Source organism: Planococcus citri, chromosome 3, assembly GCF_950023065.1.
Source record: "Planococcus citri chromosome 3, ihPlaCitr1.1, whole genome shotgun sequence".
Taxonomy (NCBI): domain Eukaryota; kingdom Metazoa; phylum Arthropoda; class Insecta; order Hemiptera; family Pseudococcidae; genus Planococcus; species Planococcus citri.
In genome coordinates, this window is record NC_088679.1 from 15288698 (window position 1) to 15303182 (window position 14485).

At 32.7% G+C, this 14485-nt stretch overlaps 2 protein-coding genes across 2 annotated transcripts in view; one reads left to right on the plus strand and one right to left on the minus strand.

Moving 5' to 3' along the window:
* The window catches only part of LOC135841264 (nephrin-like), a 1354679-nt gene that overhangs the window by 545991 nt on the left and 794203 nt on the right, over positions 1-14485 (minus strand). The window lies entirely within an intron of this gene.
* LOC135841230 (aminoacylase-1-like) lies at positions 8678-11404 on the plus strand. Its single transcript, XM_065358082.1, has 9 exons — positions 8678-8910; positions 9041-9162; positions 9248-9417; positions 9522-9693; positions 9796-9942; positions 10027-10214; positions 10302-10531; positions 10615-10675; positions 10756-11404. The coding sequence occupies exons 2-9, from the start codon at positions 9084-9086 to the stop codon at positions 10897-10899; spliced, it is 1191 nt and encodes a 396-aa protein (XP_065214154.1). The 5' UTR covers positions 8678-8910; positions 9041-9083; the 3' UTR covers positions 10900-11404.

Genomic DNA, 14485 nt, shown 5'->3' on the forward strand with positions numbered 1-14485 from the left:
GCAAAAAGTCATGATACGGGATTTTTTTTAGTTTTCGGTGTTCTATACTCTTTCCCAAAGTTAAAAATGAATTTTAACTGTTGTTTTCGAAGAACACAATTCACCCCTTCAAATTTGAAGATAGGCAACACCTTTATCAAACTTTTCAGCAGATTTTTAAGACATGAAATTTTCACAAAATTTCAACAAAATGAGGTTGGAATACCGAAATTTAGGTACTCTGTACTCAATTTCTGACATTCAAAGTTTATTATAAGCGATTTCAAGCCATTTTAAAGCCGCCTAAGCCTGTGACTTTTTGGAGATTCCAGTTTTCCAAAAGAGTGCTACAAAACCCTTACTAATACGAGTAAAAACAGGGAGTAAACTGAATTTTAACTTTCTACGTCACACATGAGAGGAGGTGATTTTTTCAAATTTTCAATCATGTAATTGCAGCACAAAAATATGGTTTGGAACTGGAACGCGCCAATTACGAAAAAAAATGGAGAGAACGGTCAAGTGAGTTACGAAAAAGGTCACCAACTAGCCCATTCATCGACAAAATACGTACTAAAGTTGATGTAGGTAAGTAAGTAATTTTCATCTTTGAGAGTCGAATTTTTTTCTTTTTCGCGAGTGTTTTTGCGAGAGTAAGGTTACATTTTATCAACTTTTGGTTATTGCATTCAAGTAATTCTTGCTAAAAGGATTTTTGACCAGAGGGATCCCAAAAAAGTACAGGAAAAATTTTGTATCCTTACCTGGAACCATCTCCTCCTTACTGGGGTTCCAAATTTCACAATTTAGGCTCACCTACCTAGCAGTACCTACATACATTGGAAGTAAAAAAAGATTTTTCGATAATTTTTTTGTGTTAATCTGATCATTTTACTTAAATCCAGTTGAAAGTAAGAAAATCGTTTTTTATTATTCTTCATTTTTCATCAGTCATATTATATACAACTTCTGAAAACATAAGATCCAAAATCCCCAAATCGTATCATTTTTGCAAGCCATACAAAAACCGAATCAACAAGACTTTAAGTTCACTGAAATTCTCAATTACAAAGTGAGTAAGTAATTTTCATCTCGATGATTTCAATAATGGAATAGCTGAACAAAAATATGGTTTGGAACTGGAACACGCCAATTTCGAAAAAACGGAGTGTGAGTATATCGGCCAAGTGAATCATAAACAAAAGGTAACAAGGTCGTCAACAAGCACCAATCACGAAAATACGCGCTGAAGTTGATTCAAACAGTTTTTATTTATTTATTTATTTTTTGGAAATCTGTAATTTCCAAAATACCGCTGGAGCTATCGAAACGGCTTGAAACTGCCTCAAATTGACATGAGCATGTTGAAATTAAGGTTACCTTACACGGTGAATTTCAGCTTTCGACAACATCATTTCGATGAATTTTGTTATTTCACAATTCAAAAATCTGCTGAATCGAGTAATAAAACCGTTTTTGAATTTTTTTCCTTTTTTAAAGTAATTTTAGCGTAAATCGTGTTATTTTTTAGGCAAGCCACGCAACAACCTGGGAAAGATGAAAAAAACTAATTAAAAATCGTATTTTTACGTCCAAGCGGATTTAACATGATCAAATTACCACTAAAACGTTTAAAAAAATCATCAAAAATATCAATTATTTCAATAGTTGAAGTGTTTTACGAAAAATGAAAAAAATAGGTAGATTAGAACTTGAAATCCTTAATTACAAGTAAGTAGGTAATTTTCATCTTAATGATTTCAATTTTTTTTTTATCACAAGTGTTTTTGCATCGTTCCAACAACACTTACCATAAGTATCTATAATTAATGCAATGTCTGCCAAATATTATGAAAATTTTGTCAGTTTTTCATTTTCATAATTTACAATTTTTTCATTTTCGCAAGTGTATTTGCAAAAGTACATTATGTTTTATTAATTTTTGGTTGTTGTGTTAAATGCTTGCCAAAAGGATTTGTGACTGTTTTTTTTTTTTTTTAGGAAAAATTTTTAATCCCTAAATGGAACTACCATCTCTTTTTTTTTACCGAGGTTTCAATTGTCAAAATGTAGGTCTTACAAGGTGCATTGGAAGTTGAAAAAAATGTTCGATCATTTTCTTTTGGCTTTACTTAATTGGATCATATTACATTCACTTGAAAGTAGAAAATCGTTTTTGAAATTTTTTCATTTTGAAAGTCATTTTACATAACTTTTGAGTAATTGGATTCAAAATTCAAAAATCGTATTCTTTTTGCAAGTCATGTAAAGACCATGGGAAAGGTGAAAAAAACAAAATCGGGTTTTTCACTTTCAAGCGGATTTAACATGTTCAATTGCTAAAAATTTCTTTTTTTTAAATTTTTAACGTAAAGATTTATATTTTAAACCCCCATTATAAAAGTGATGGTTCAATTTAGGGATCCAAAATTTTTGCTGTAAGTAGTCCATTGAAGTAGGTACCCCTACACATTTTCTTATTGTATACCCCTCCAATTTTCAAAAAAAAAAAAAAAAAAGTCAGAGCAAATCATTTCAGAATTGTTGCTAAGTTCACTGAAATTCTTATTCGCAAGTAGGTAATTTTTATCTTGATAATTTCAATCATGCAACAGCTGAACAAAAGTAATGATCAAGTGAGTCACAAACAAGGTCATCAGCACGTCCAATCACAAAAATACGTGCTAAAGTTGATTCGAACTTTTTTTTTTTTTTGAAATCTGGGATTTCAAAAATACCGCTGGAGCCTCCAAAATGGATTGAAACTGCCTTCAATCGACTCAGCATGTTGAAATTAAGGTACACATGAATTTCAGCTTTTCAACTTCATCTGGAACATTTGGAACTGTTAACAATCGACCCGGCTAGTCAAAAACTGGGTGTGCTCCAAATTTTAGGTTTTCTGATCAATTCAACGACATTTTATGTAATTTTTTTCTCAAGCCACAAGAGGAGCAGGACCACATACTACTCAAGTTCACTGAAATCCTAAAGTAAGCAATTTTCATCTTCATGATTTCAATTTCTTTTTCTTTTTCGCGAGTGTTTTTGCGAGAGTACATTTCATTAATTTTTGATTATTGCGTTTAATTTGTGCCAAAAAGATTTCTGACATTTTTGTGGGAAAATTGGACAGGGAATTTGGTTGGGTTTGAGGATACACAATGAATTTCAGCTTTCAAACTTCATTTAGAGAAATTTTGTGATTTTAGTTTCAATAAAAATCTGCTGAATCGATTCGGCTGGTCAAAAGCAGGGTATGCTCCAATTAATTTCAGGTTTTGGCTTGAATTTGATTTTCAAAAATTCAACTAAAATCAAAAAATGCACTTTAGCATCTAAAATTTTGGCTGGTGACACATTTTCACATGCTCCTTCAATTTGGCTTTGGCCATTTCAAAAATTTTTCAGTCAATTAGTTGACTGAAATCTCAATTGGGATAGGTCTTAGGTACCTCGCTCGTGAATCGAAAAAAAGACGTTACCTATTTTCATTTTTGATCCTTCAGAGTTTAAAATAATCGAGAGTTTCATAAAAAACAAAAATGAAATTTTACATTTGTGTAATTCTAATGATACGTACATAGGTAAGTATGTCATTTTTGTAGATATGTATTCGTACTTTCATGAATTCAGATTTGTTATGTTTTTAAAAACTTGTTTTCCTTGTGTTTCTACCAAACGTGTTCAGTATTCTTCTCATTTTTGATTTCATATAACTAAGTGTAAGTAAAAGTATTTAGAAATGGAACAGCCCATTCCAGTGAGCTTGTCGAACAAAAAGTATGAGGACACCATCAGGTAAAGTTCAACAAATTCTCAATGACAAGTAAGTAACTTTCATTTTCATGATTTCAATTTTTTTTTCTTTTTCGCAAGTGCTTTTGCGAGAGTACATATTTCATTAATTTTTGGTGATTGTGTTCAAGTCTTGCCAATGAGATTTTTGACATTTTTCTTTTGGAAAATGGAGGGAAGAATTCGATAAAGTTATAGAGGGGCCTCAAAAAACAGCAGGAAAATTTTTGGTTGATCCTTAACTGGAACCATCTCCTTTTTACCGAAGTTTCATAATTCAAAATTTAGTAAAAAAATCATTTTGGAAATTTTTTCACTTTTTAAAGTCATATTTACACAACTTTTGAATACTTGGATCTAAAGTTCCAAAATCGTAATATTTCTGCAAGCAGCGCAAAAACCTGGGAAAGATGAAAAACCTCAAAATCGGTTTTCTTACATACCTACTTCCAAGCGAATTTAACATGATCATATTGCTACGAAACTTTTTTTTTTCAAATTTTCAACGTAAATATTAAAATTTTAAATCCCAGTATAAAAGTTATGGTTCAGTTCAGGGATCCAACATTTTTCCTGTAGGTAGTCCATTGAGGCCCCCCACATTCTCTTATCGTATACCCCACCAATTTTCAAAAAATAAAAAGTCAATACGATCCATTGAACAGAAAAAATTGATATCGATTCACTGAAATTCTCGAGTACAAGTAAGTAGGTAATTTTCATCTTGATGATTTCAATCATGGAATTGCTAAACAAAAATATGGTTTGGAACTCGAACCGAACACGCTAATATCGAAAAATCGGGGTGTAATTGGTCAAGTGAGCCATAAACAAGGTCGTCAACAAGCACCAATCACGAAAATACGTGCTGAAGTAATTCAAACAGTTTTTACGTTTTTTTTTTTTGGAAATCTGGAATTACTAAAATACCGCTGAAGGCTTCAAAACGGTTTGAAACTGCCTCAAATCGACTCAGAATGTTGAAATTAAGGTACACCAGTGAATTTCAGCTTTCGACAACATCATTTGGAGAAATTTTGTAATTTCAAGTTTCAAAAATCTGCTGAATATCGATTCGGCTGGTCAAAAACAAGGTATGCTCCAAATTTCAAGTTTTCTGGCTAATTCAATAATAGGCTACATATTATATGCAATTTTTTTCTCATTTTTGATCTGAAAAATTCAACTGAAATCAAAAAATACTCTTCAGTATCTAAAATTTTTACCGGAGATACATTTTCACATGCTCTTTCAATCTAGCTTTGGTCATTTCAAAAAATTTTTGAGTGAATTGGGAAAGGTACCACAATGAAGAATATGAGCCTCTTCAATAAGTTCACTAAAATTCTCAGGTAAAAGTAAGTAATTTTCATCCTCATGATTTCAATGTCTTTTCTATTTCGCAAGTGTTTTTGCCAGAGTAATTTATTAACTTTTATGCATTGCGTTCAATTCTTGCCTAAATATTTTCAACTTTTTTGGAAAATTGGAAGAAAGATTTTGTAAAGTTATAGAGGGATCACAAAAAAAAACAGCAGGAAAAATTTTGAATCCCTAACTGCAGCCATCACTTTTTCACGGGGGTTTCAAAGTTCAAAATTTAGGCCAAACTAAGTACATTGGAACTATTGGAAGTGAAAACAAGATTTTTCGATAAATTTTTATCTTATTGTTAATTTGATCATATTATATCCATTTGAAAGTAGGAAAATCGTTTTTGAAATTTTTTCACTCAATTTTTGAATATTTAGATCCAAAATTCCAAATCGTATTAATTTTGCAAGAGGGGAAAAAAACTCAAATCGGTTTTCTCACTTCTATGCGAATTTAACATGATCAATTACAGCGAATTTTTTTAAAAAATATTTCAATGTAGATATCAAAATTTTAAACCTCAGTAGAAAAGTGATTGTTCAATTTATAGAAATCTAAAATTTTTTCTGTACCTATCTACTCCATTGAAATCTTCTCACATTTTCTTAAAGAATCCACCTCCAATTTTCCAAAAATAAAAATCAAACGAACCCTTCGTATAATTCTAAATAATTATACAAGTACCCGAAAATCAAGCTCAATAAATTTCTTAAGTAAGTACAAGTAAGTAATTTTCATCTTCATGATTTCAATTTTTTTCTTTTTCGCAAGGGTTTTTGCATCGTTTTAACAACACTTATTAGTTTACACACTCACACAGTCACACAGTCACACTGTCACAAAAAGAAGTACACTTGTCCAGTGATGGCAAAACTTTTTCATTTCAGTTCAAGTTTTTAGTTTTTAGTTTCAGTTTTATTTTTTTCAGTTCAAGTTTTCAGTTTTTAGTTTCAGTTTTATTTTTTTCAGTTCAAGTTTTCAGTTTTAAGTTTCAGTTTTACTTTTTTCAGTTCAAGTTTTCATTTCAGTTTTCTATTTCAGTTTCAGTTTTCAAAATTTTTCTTGAAGTTCAAAAGGAAATGAAAAAAAAAATTACTTTCCTTCATGAATTTTTTCATACACTAATCTAATTTGCTACTTGGCAACAAAAACTTCAAATTTCAAATTCAAACATTTCAAACTCAAAAATTATGAATAAATATGCAGGGCTGTGCAGAGAAAATCCGGGCCTGGGGGGCCAAAGAAAAGAGAAGTTATGCTATACTTGGGAGGAAGATCGCATCGTCCTTTTGCCGACAAAAAATTGTTATTTTGCCACAATAATCAAAATTTTAATTAACACGCTGAGCAGTGAGCACTGTATAGTATCAAAAAACTTTGAAAATCCAGTGGTTCTGTTCTGTTCAGAAAAAGTGAAAAATTTGCATTTTTGTACACTTACTTACAAGCGGGTCATTCCATGTCAACTCAACCAAAAAAAGGCGATTTTGAAAGTCATGTCTTTCGATTTCGCTCAATTTTTTTTACAATATCTACCCACCCAGTAAGTAAGAAAGGCGCAATCAGTTTGGCCCCAGCCCCCTCAGGGGGCGGGTGGGGGCGGCTCCCATTATTTGGTTTCGAGATGGCACTCGTTGACAGAGGGGGAGCATCCCCACCCCCAATTTTGGGTGAAACGTTCGAAAGAAAATCTGGGGCATGTGATATATCGAATTGTATGTTTTTGGCGACGCTGAACACGAATATGACGTTAGATTTTTGATAGGACCCCATCCACGGCCCCCAGCACCTCCCCAAATGGGGTAAAAGTTCAAAAAAGTGTTTTGTTCATGCGACACATGAAATAATATGTTTTTGGTGACGCTGAACACGAATATGACGTCAGATTTTTGATTGGGCCTCATCCACGGCCCCCAACAATTTTTTTGGACTTTTACCTATTAGGGGAGGTTCTGGGGGCCATAGATGAGGTCGATTTAAAAAACTATGGCTATATTCGTGTTCAGCGATATCGAAAACATACTATTTCATGTGTCACACGAATGTTACCATTTTTTAGGGGGTTACCCGCTTTGTGGAGGTGCAGGGGGCCGTGGACGGGTCAAATCAAAAATCTGACGTCATATTCGTGTTCAGCGTCACCAAAAACATATTATTCCATGTGTCACACGAACAAGACGCATTTTTGAACTTTTACCCCCTTTGAGGAGGTGCTGGGGGCCGTGGATGGGCCCCTATCAAAAATCTAACGTCATATTCGTGTTCAGCGTCGCCAAAAACATACAATTCGATATATCACATGCCCCAGATTTTCTTTCGAACGTTTCACTCAAAATTGGGGGTGGGGATGCTCCCCCACTTACAGGCTACAGCGCCATTTTGAAATTTGAACTTTCAAATTGAAAGTTAAACTTTCAACTTTTGAAAATTTCAACATACTTTAAAAGTTCAAAATTCAATGCCCTTTCGAACTGTGAAATCAGTTTTGATCAAAGTATCATAGTTTTGGAGGAATGGGCTGCTGAAGTTGAGTAGGTACCTCGAGACAATGTGAAAATAATAGAAGCCCCCCCCCATCCGCCCTCTGAGGGGGCTGGGACCAAACTGATTGCGGCTTTCTTACTTACCGGGTGGGTAGATATTGTAAAAAAAATTGAGCGAAATCGAAGGACATGACCCAAAACCGTTGGTTGAGTTGACATGGAATGACCCAAGTAGCATCTTGAATGGCCCCAGTGAAGCGAGGGCAAAAGTTTTCAGCTTTGGAAAATTTGTGATTTAAAAAGTAGAACGACATCAATCGATTTTAATGAAAAAAAAATAGGTTTTTCTTTTTGGTTTTTCTGATCTCAACATTTTTCAAATTCAATAGGTTTCTTGAAATTGTAACTCTGAGAAGAGTATCAAATTGACCCATGCAAAGCGAGGGCAAAAGATTGGATAATTTGTAGTTCAAAAAGTAGAACAACATCAATTTACAATTTTAATGAGAGAATTCGCCATTCTGTTTTTCTGATTTCATTTCAACTTTTTCTAAATTTCATTTTCATCAATGTTTTTTTTTTTAAACTCTGACTCTTAGCGGAAACTTGGAAAGAAAAGATTCAAATTGGCCCGAGCGAAGCGAGGGCAAAAATTTTTGAAAAAAATAAGAATTTTGAGAATAGATTGATGATTTTGTCGACAAAATTCAGTGATGGCAAAACTTTTTCATTTCAGTTCAAGTTTTTAGTTTTTAGTTTCAGTTTCATTTTTTTCAGTTCAAGTTTTCAGTTTTTAGTTTCAGTTTTATTTTTTTCAGTTCAAGTTTTCAGTTTTCAGTTTAAGTTTTTCTCATTTCAGTTCTAGTTTCAGTTTCAGTTTCAGTTTCTCCATTTCAGTTCAAGTTTTTAACCAGTTTCAGTTTTAGTTTCAGTTTCAGTTTTCCATCACTGCACTTGTCTAAAAGCGCCATCTTCAACATAAGTAATGAAGTACACTACATTCGAACTTGTTTTGTCAAAGTAGTTGAATGCAATGAATGCAACAGCTGTTGCTTCTTTTATCACACCATACTGTGTACTTACAATTTGATCGAAAAACGTCATTTTTCTTGATCTCTCCTCAGTTAATTGAGGAATAAAGTACTAAATCTTCGGTTACATATAAAACAGCAGCTCACTGACTGCTTTTCGTTCAACAGAATAAGCTTTTCATTAATATTTCGGAGTTTATATGCTCGTGCTTCGTACATGCCGGCGAATTTCATACTGATAAGAGGTAATAAAACTAATCTTCGCTCTCTTAAATGATGCCTGTAATATTTCAGATAACACGTACACTTATCACTACACGATACCTTATAAGAACTTTAAAATTGCGTAATAATTCGAGATTAAATTTATTCTAGACAATAGTGTATCATTTTGAGCCGAATACTTTGACCTACTGCGATGGAAAAGGAACATCCAGCTGTGACGAATTTTCGCAATTATTTGAGGATCCCTACGGTACACCCGGATATAAATTACGGTTCGTATAACTCATTTTGAAAAGTTGGTTCATTTCTAGTGAAACACATCATACCTATTACCTAACATTGATATTTTTTCTGCAGACGAATGTGTGAAATTCTTGATCGGCCTAGCAGATGAGCTCAAACTACCCCACAATGTGATCGAAGTAAAAACTGGGAAACCAGTTGTAGTGATAACATGGCAAGGTTCTGAGCCAGATTTACCATCTATTCTATTAAATTCGCACATGGATGTCGTCCCAGTATTTCCAGTGAGTCATAAAGAATTTTTTTAGAAGTTGAATCGAATATATTTCCGATAAATAATCGATTCTCGAGTAAGTAAATTTACTGATTCAAGTGATTTTAACCGAAGGATAATTGGACATATGGACCATTCGACGCAGTCAAAGATGCAAATGGGGATATTTACGCCAGAGGTGCTCAAGATATGAAATGCGTTGGTATCCAGTACATGGAGACTATTCGTAAATACTTGAACGAAGGATTGAAATTCAGAAGAACCATTCATTTATCATTTGTACCCGGTTAGTGTTCTCCTTTGAGGTACTCGTAATTTACATAAACACTCGATCATTCGATTCGTCTTCATTATTATTGACCGATATAAAATTGTGTTTTGTTCGCAGATGAAGAAATTGGCGGCGTTGAAGGAATGGGTTATTTCGTAGAAAGACCCGAATTCAAAAAATTGAACGTTGGTTTCACTCTAGACGAAGGAATCGCCAGCCCATCCGATGAATTTTTAGTATTTTACGCCGAACGTTCAATTTGGCGTTAGTATACGGTTTCATTTTGAATCGTAAAATGTACCTATTCGATTACAGAATTCATAGACATTGAAATTTATGATTTTACAGAAATAATATTCACGTGTTGCGGTAACGCTGGCCATGGTTCTTTATTGCACGAGAACACAGCAGCTGAAAAAGTCCAATACCTTATAAACAAATTCTTTGAATATCGTGAACAGCAAAAGAAAAAATTGCATTCTGATCCAAATCTATTGATAGGCGATGTTACTACGGTTAATTTAACTAAACTCGAGGTATGTACACACAATGAATTAATCAAACGATCAATGAAATACACTGTTCAACAAATTATGCTCAACTTTGTCAATTTTTCAACCTAGGGTGGAGTTCAGATGAACGTTGTGCCTCCTGAAATGAAAATAGGATTCGATATAAGACTAGCTCTAGATGTAAATCACGAAGATTTCGTTAAAATGATCGATACCTGGTGTCAAGAAGCTGGTAAAGATATTCAATACGAGTTTATTAACAAAATGCCCTACGTTCCTCCTACTATACTCGATGATAGTAATCCGTGGTGGGTTACTTTCAAAAACGAGGCCGATAAAATGTAAGTTTGAGAATTTTATAAAAATTATGATTTTTTTCGATCTAAAATAATCATGTATTTGATCACATTATTGATGATTTCAGGGGTCTTAAACTTAGAAAAGCTGTCTTCCCAGGAGGCACTGATTGTCGATATGTTAGAGAAGTAAGTTATTATTATTATTGATATTTCCTGTTTCTCTCTACGAACGAAGGCGTTATAACTTTTTCTAATATTTTTCACAGCTTGGTATTCCTGCTTTTGGATTTTCTCCCATGAATAATACGCCGGTGTTGTTACACGATCACGATGAATTTTTGAACGAGAATGTCTTTTTGAAAGGATTAGATATATATTACAATATTATTAAAAGTGCAGCTTCATTGTGAGCTATCTGTACAGCCTACAGATGGATACGATGAACATTTCATCTTTATTTTAATGGAAAAAGTACCTATTTTTTTTCTTTTCGATATTTCACATGAATTTTAAAAAAAAATACATAGCCTACTCGTACTTTCGATAAATCTGTGATAATGCAATGTAAAATATGTAGGTAGGTAGTAGTATCTGTAGCTGTAGCCTAACCTTCTAGTAATATTGTGTGATAACATTTCTGAATGAAGATTCAGTTCACTGTTACGATGTTTTTAATGTGTAAAACTGTAAATAGCTTATTCAATTATTATTTTAAAACATATAAATCCTACATCGGTACATCAGTCAATTAATGTGACGGATTTTTATTATCATCGAGGCCAATTTCATGATGAGTTCAACTCATGGTGAAATAGTATTATTTCATTCTCTGTCCATCAATTTTTCCGTAACCATTGTATTTATTCTTGAAATCCATCTTCATGAATCTTAAATTAATACACCCTTTCATCTGTTTTTTTCTTCTTTTTTTTAGCAGTTTTCATTGCTTTTCTAATTTTATTCCTGATAGTAATACCGGATTTCCAGTTTTTATCATTTTTATCAGCTATCATCAAATTAATGTTGGTAAAAACTGTAGGTACAGTAAGGTATGTATTTTACGACGAAAATTATGTAGAGGAGTAGAATGGCTCCAATCAAGATATAACGAAAGAAATTTCGATGAGTCTTTCAGAATTTTGATTTCTATACAATATATACATACGAATACGAAACACAATCAACAGTACTTTAAAAAAGACTTCTTTCGAAAAATATTCCCATCTGGGCCCAACAAATGAGTTTTTTTTCTCACGGTTTGGATAAAATAAAAAAAATATGAATAACAACATTACTTATCAATTTTGAAGTTCTGATCATATAAAAAAAAGTAGAAAAAAAATCGTCTGCCAAAATTCAACCGTAGTACTCGAGAAGACGAATCAAAAACGTTAATTATTATGACTGGTTGCCTATCTTGAGAATTGAAGGAGCCACGTGCATCTCGAAACTCAAAGTTTACTAATTTTGAAAAAAAAAAAAAAAAAAAAAAAAACTCAATCATGAGAAAATATTTGAATCATTCAAATAATACCCATAACCCATAATAGTCGAGTGGATGAAAAAAAAATTCCGTTTTGACAAATTGTTCATCTTCAAACTTGAATAGCAAACTTGATTAAAAATTTCCAAATTTGGGATGGTTCTAATTTTGAGGATTTAAAATTTTAAAATTGCGTTTCAGCCTTCAATTTTGAAGATACGCAATTTGCCATAATAACATCTTTTGACAGTCCATTTCAGCACTATGGGTTATTGAAATTATTTCAATGATGCAAACATTTTCTTAACTACGATCTTTAACACAACTTCACTAACGTTGTAGTATTTCAAGTGGCGAACAAAAAAGGTTGTTATGACGAATTGTCTATTTTCAAAATCGAAGGGGCAAACAATGTGAAAATTCCGAATTTTCAAAATCAAGGCCACGACAAATTCGAAAATTTTGAATCAAGTTTGCCCCTTCAATTTTGGAGATAGGCAACCAGTCATAATGACGTTTTTTGTTCGTCTTCTCGAGCACTATATCTGCAGTTGAATTTTGGCAGACTATTTCCGGAACACCCTGTCAGATCAGAAGTTGCATAAAATATCAAGACATCTGCTTCCTTGAGAAATTTGGAGAATAAAAACCGGTTTCTTTGTGTTTTTTGGCCTTGATAAATCTTGTGCCACACCCCTAACCTCTCCAAATTAGACCGAGGAGGCTAAAATTTGGCATGCTCGTCAAAGAGGGTGACCCGCATTTGTGCCTTTTATGGGTGTTGACTTTTCAACCCCTCTCCATCCTTTTACAGTTGCAAAAAAGTGTATTTTCGCGCCTTTTTCAACGCGGGTTTCAATTTTTGCGTTATTGCTGGAGCCTCCTCAAATTGACCTAGGATGCTGAAATTTGGTATGTACGTAGGGTTGATGCATAAAATGTACTTTTTGGGGGTTTCGACTATTCAAGTCATTTCTCTTCTTTTATAGCTGCAAAAAAAGTCAATTTTTTTTTTTATGGAATTTGATTTAGAGTCATCACATTGAGCCTCCTCAAATTGACCTAGGAGACTGAAATTTGGCATGAACAATGTACATATAGATAGGTATTTAGGAAGATGTCCTAGAGGTGTCTTTTGGATGTTTCGACTTTTCAACAACCCTCTCCCTTCACTTATTTAGTTACAGCAGCGATTCGTGTAGGTGATAAAGGATACATGAAGATATATTTTGAGTGTATGTTTGAATTTTTATAATCTTTTTCCTTCGAGCTATAACAGTTCAAAGTGAGGTCACCGTTTTGGCATTATTAGGAACTGGGTGCCTAACAACGCTAACATTTTTTTTTTTAATTTTAAATGTAGAATTTTGCGATATATTATAACCAATTTTGAGTGCAATTATTGAAATCTACGACAAAAAATGTATACCCTACCACCAAAATTATCCGCAAAAGTAAATTTTAACCCCAATCAAAATGCATTTTCAAATTTTGAAAAAGTGATTTCAATTTTAAATCTAAAATTTCGCGATAAAACCTGCAATTTTTAACGCAATTATTGAAATCTACGATGAAAAATGTGTACCCTACCACCAAAATTATCCGCAAAAGTAAATTTTAACCCCAATAAAAATGCATTTTCAAATTTCAAAACCAAAAAAATAAATTTTAAGAAATACAAAAAAATGTAAGTATTGAAAATCAATAATATTGAAATAGGTAATTATTACTTATTATAATCACCTTTACGTCTTTTTGACATTTCTGAAAAAAATTATGTCTGACATGATGGTATGACATACCGAAACGGCCGTCGCATGTTTTTATAATGTGTAATACAGTGTTTTGTGTACAAGTTATTTTTTCTTCTATTTAACATGTCAAACGCTGAAAGTAACAACTTCATTTATTCATTTAAAAAAAATTGAAAAAAATTACGCTGGCGTTATTATGACACCCCTATGTTCAACTTTGAAGGAAAATTTTCGCATGAAAAAATGCGTAAAATGGACCGTCTATGAGCTTAACATGTAGAAAAAGGTACAAATATTCATTAGAAAGCTGATGAACTTGCCAAAAATATTTTTTTCTTCATCTATTTTCAAAACTTTGAATGCAAAATTTTTGTATTTAGGGCACAGTACCTTATAGCGAGAAGACGATAGTTGCCTAAGCAAAGCGAAGATAAACCATAGTAAATCTATCTTGGGTAGGTATATGAGAAAAATTACTAAAATTCCATAAGTTCCATTCGTTTCATGTTTTTTTTTTGTTGAAAATTTGCAATAGGTACCTAGTTGGAATTTTGTTCATGCTTCAACTATAAGATGTTGATTTTATCAAAAATAAACACCAAAACATTTCCGTCTACATTTCTAAGTTTTTACAGCTAACTTTTCCTAATAAGTAAGTAATTTTTTTTTTTTTGAAAAACATATGACATTTTTGACTCGAATACTTTAATTTTTCAAGATTTATTGGGAAAGAATCAGAAAGGAGAGTATTTGAAAGTA

What these genes read in the sequence shown, in the direction of transcription:
- LOC135841230 (XM_065358082.1), top strand. Translation starts at nt 9,084, where the DNA reads ATGGAAAAGGAACATCCAGCTGTGACGAATTTTCGCAATTATTTGAGG. An exon ending in ACACCCGGATATAAATTACG is followed by an intron (nt 9,163 to 9,247) that starts GTTCGTATAACT and finishes TTTTTTCTGCAG; the next exon opens with ACGAATGTGTGAAATTCTTG. An exon ending in CGCCGAACGTTCAATTTGGC is followed by an intron (nt 9,943 to 10,026) that starts GTTAGTATACGG and finishes ATGATTTTACAG; the next exon opens with AAATAATATTCACGTGTTGC.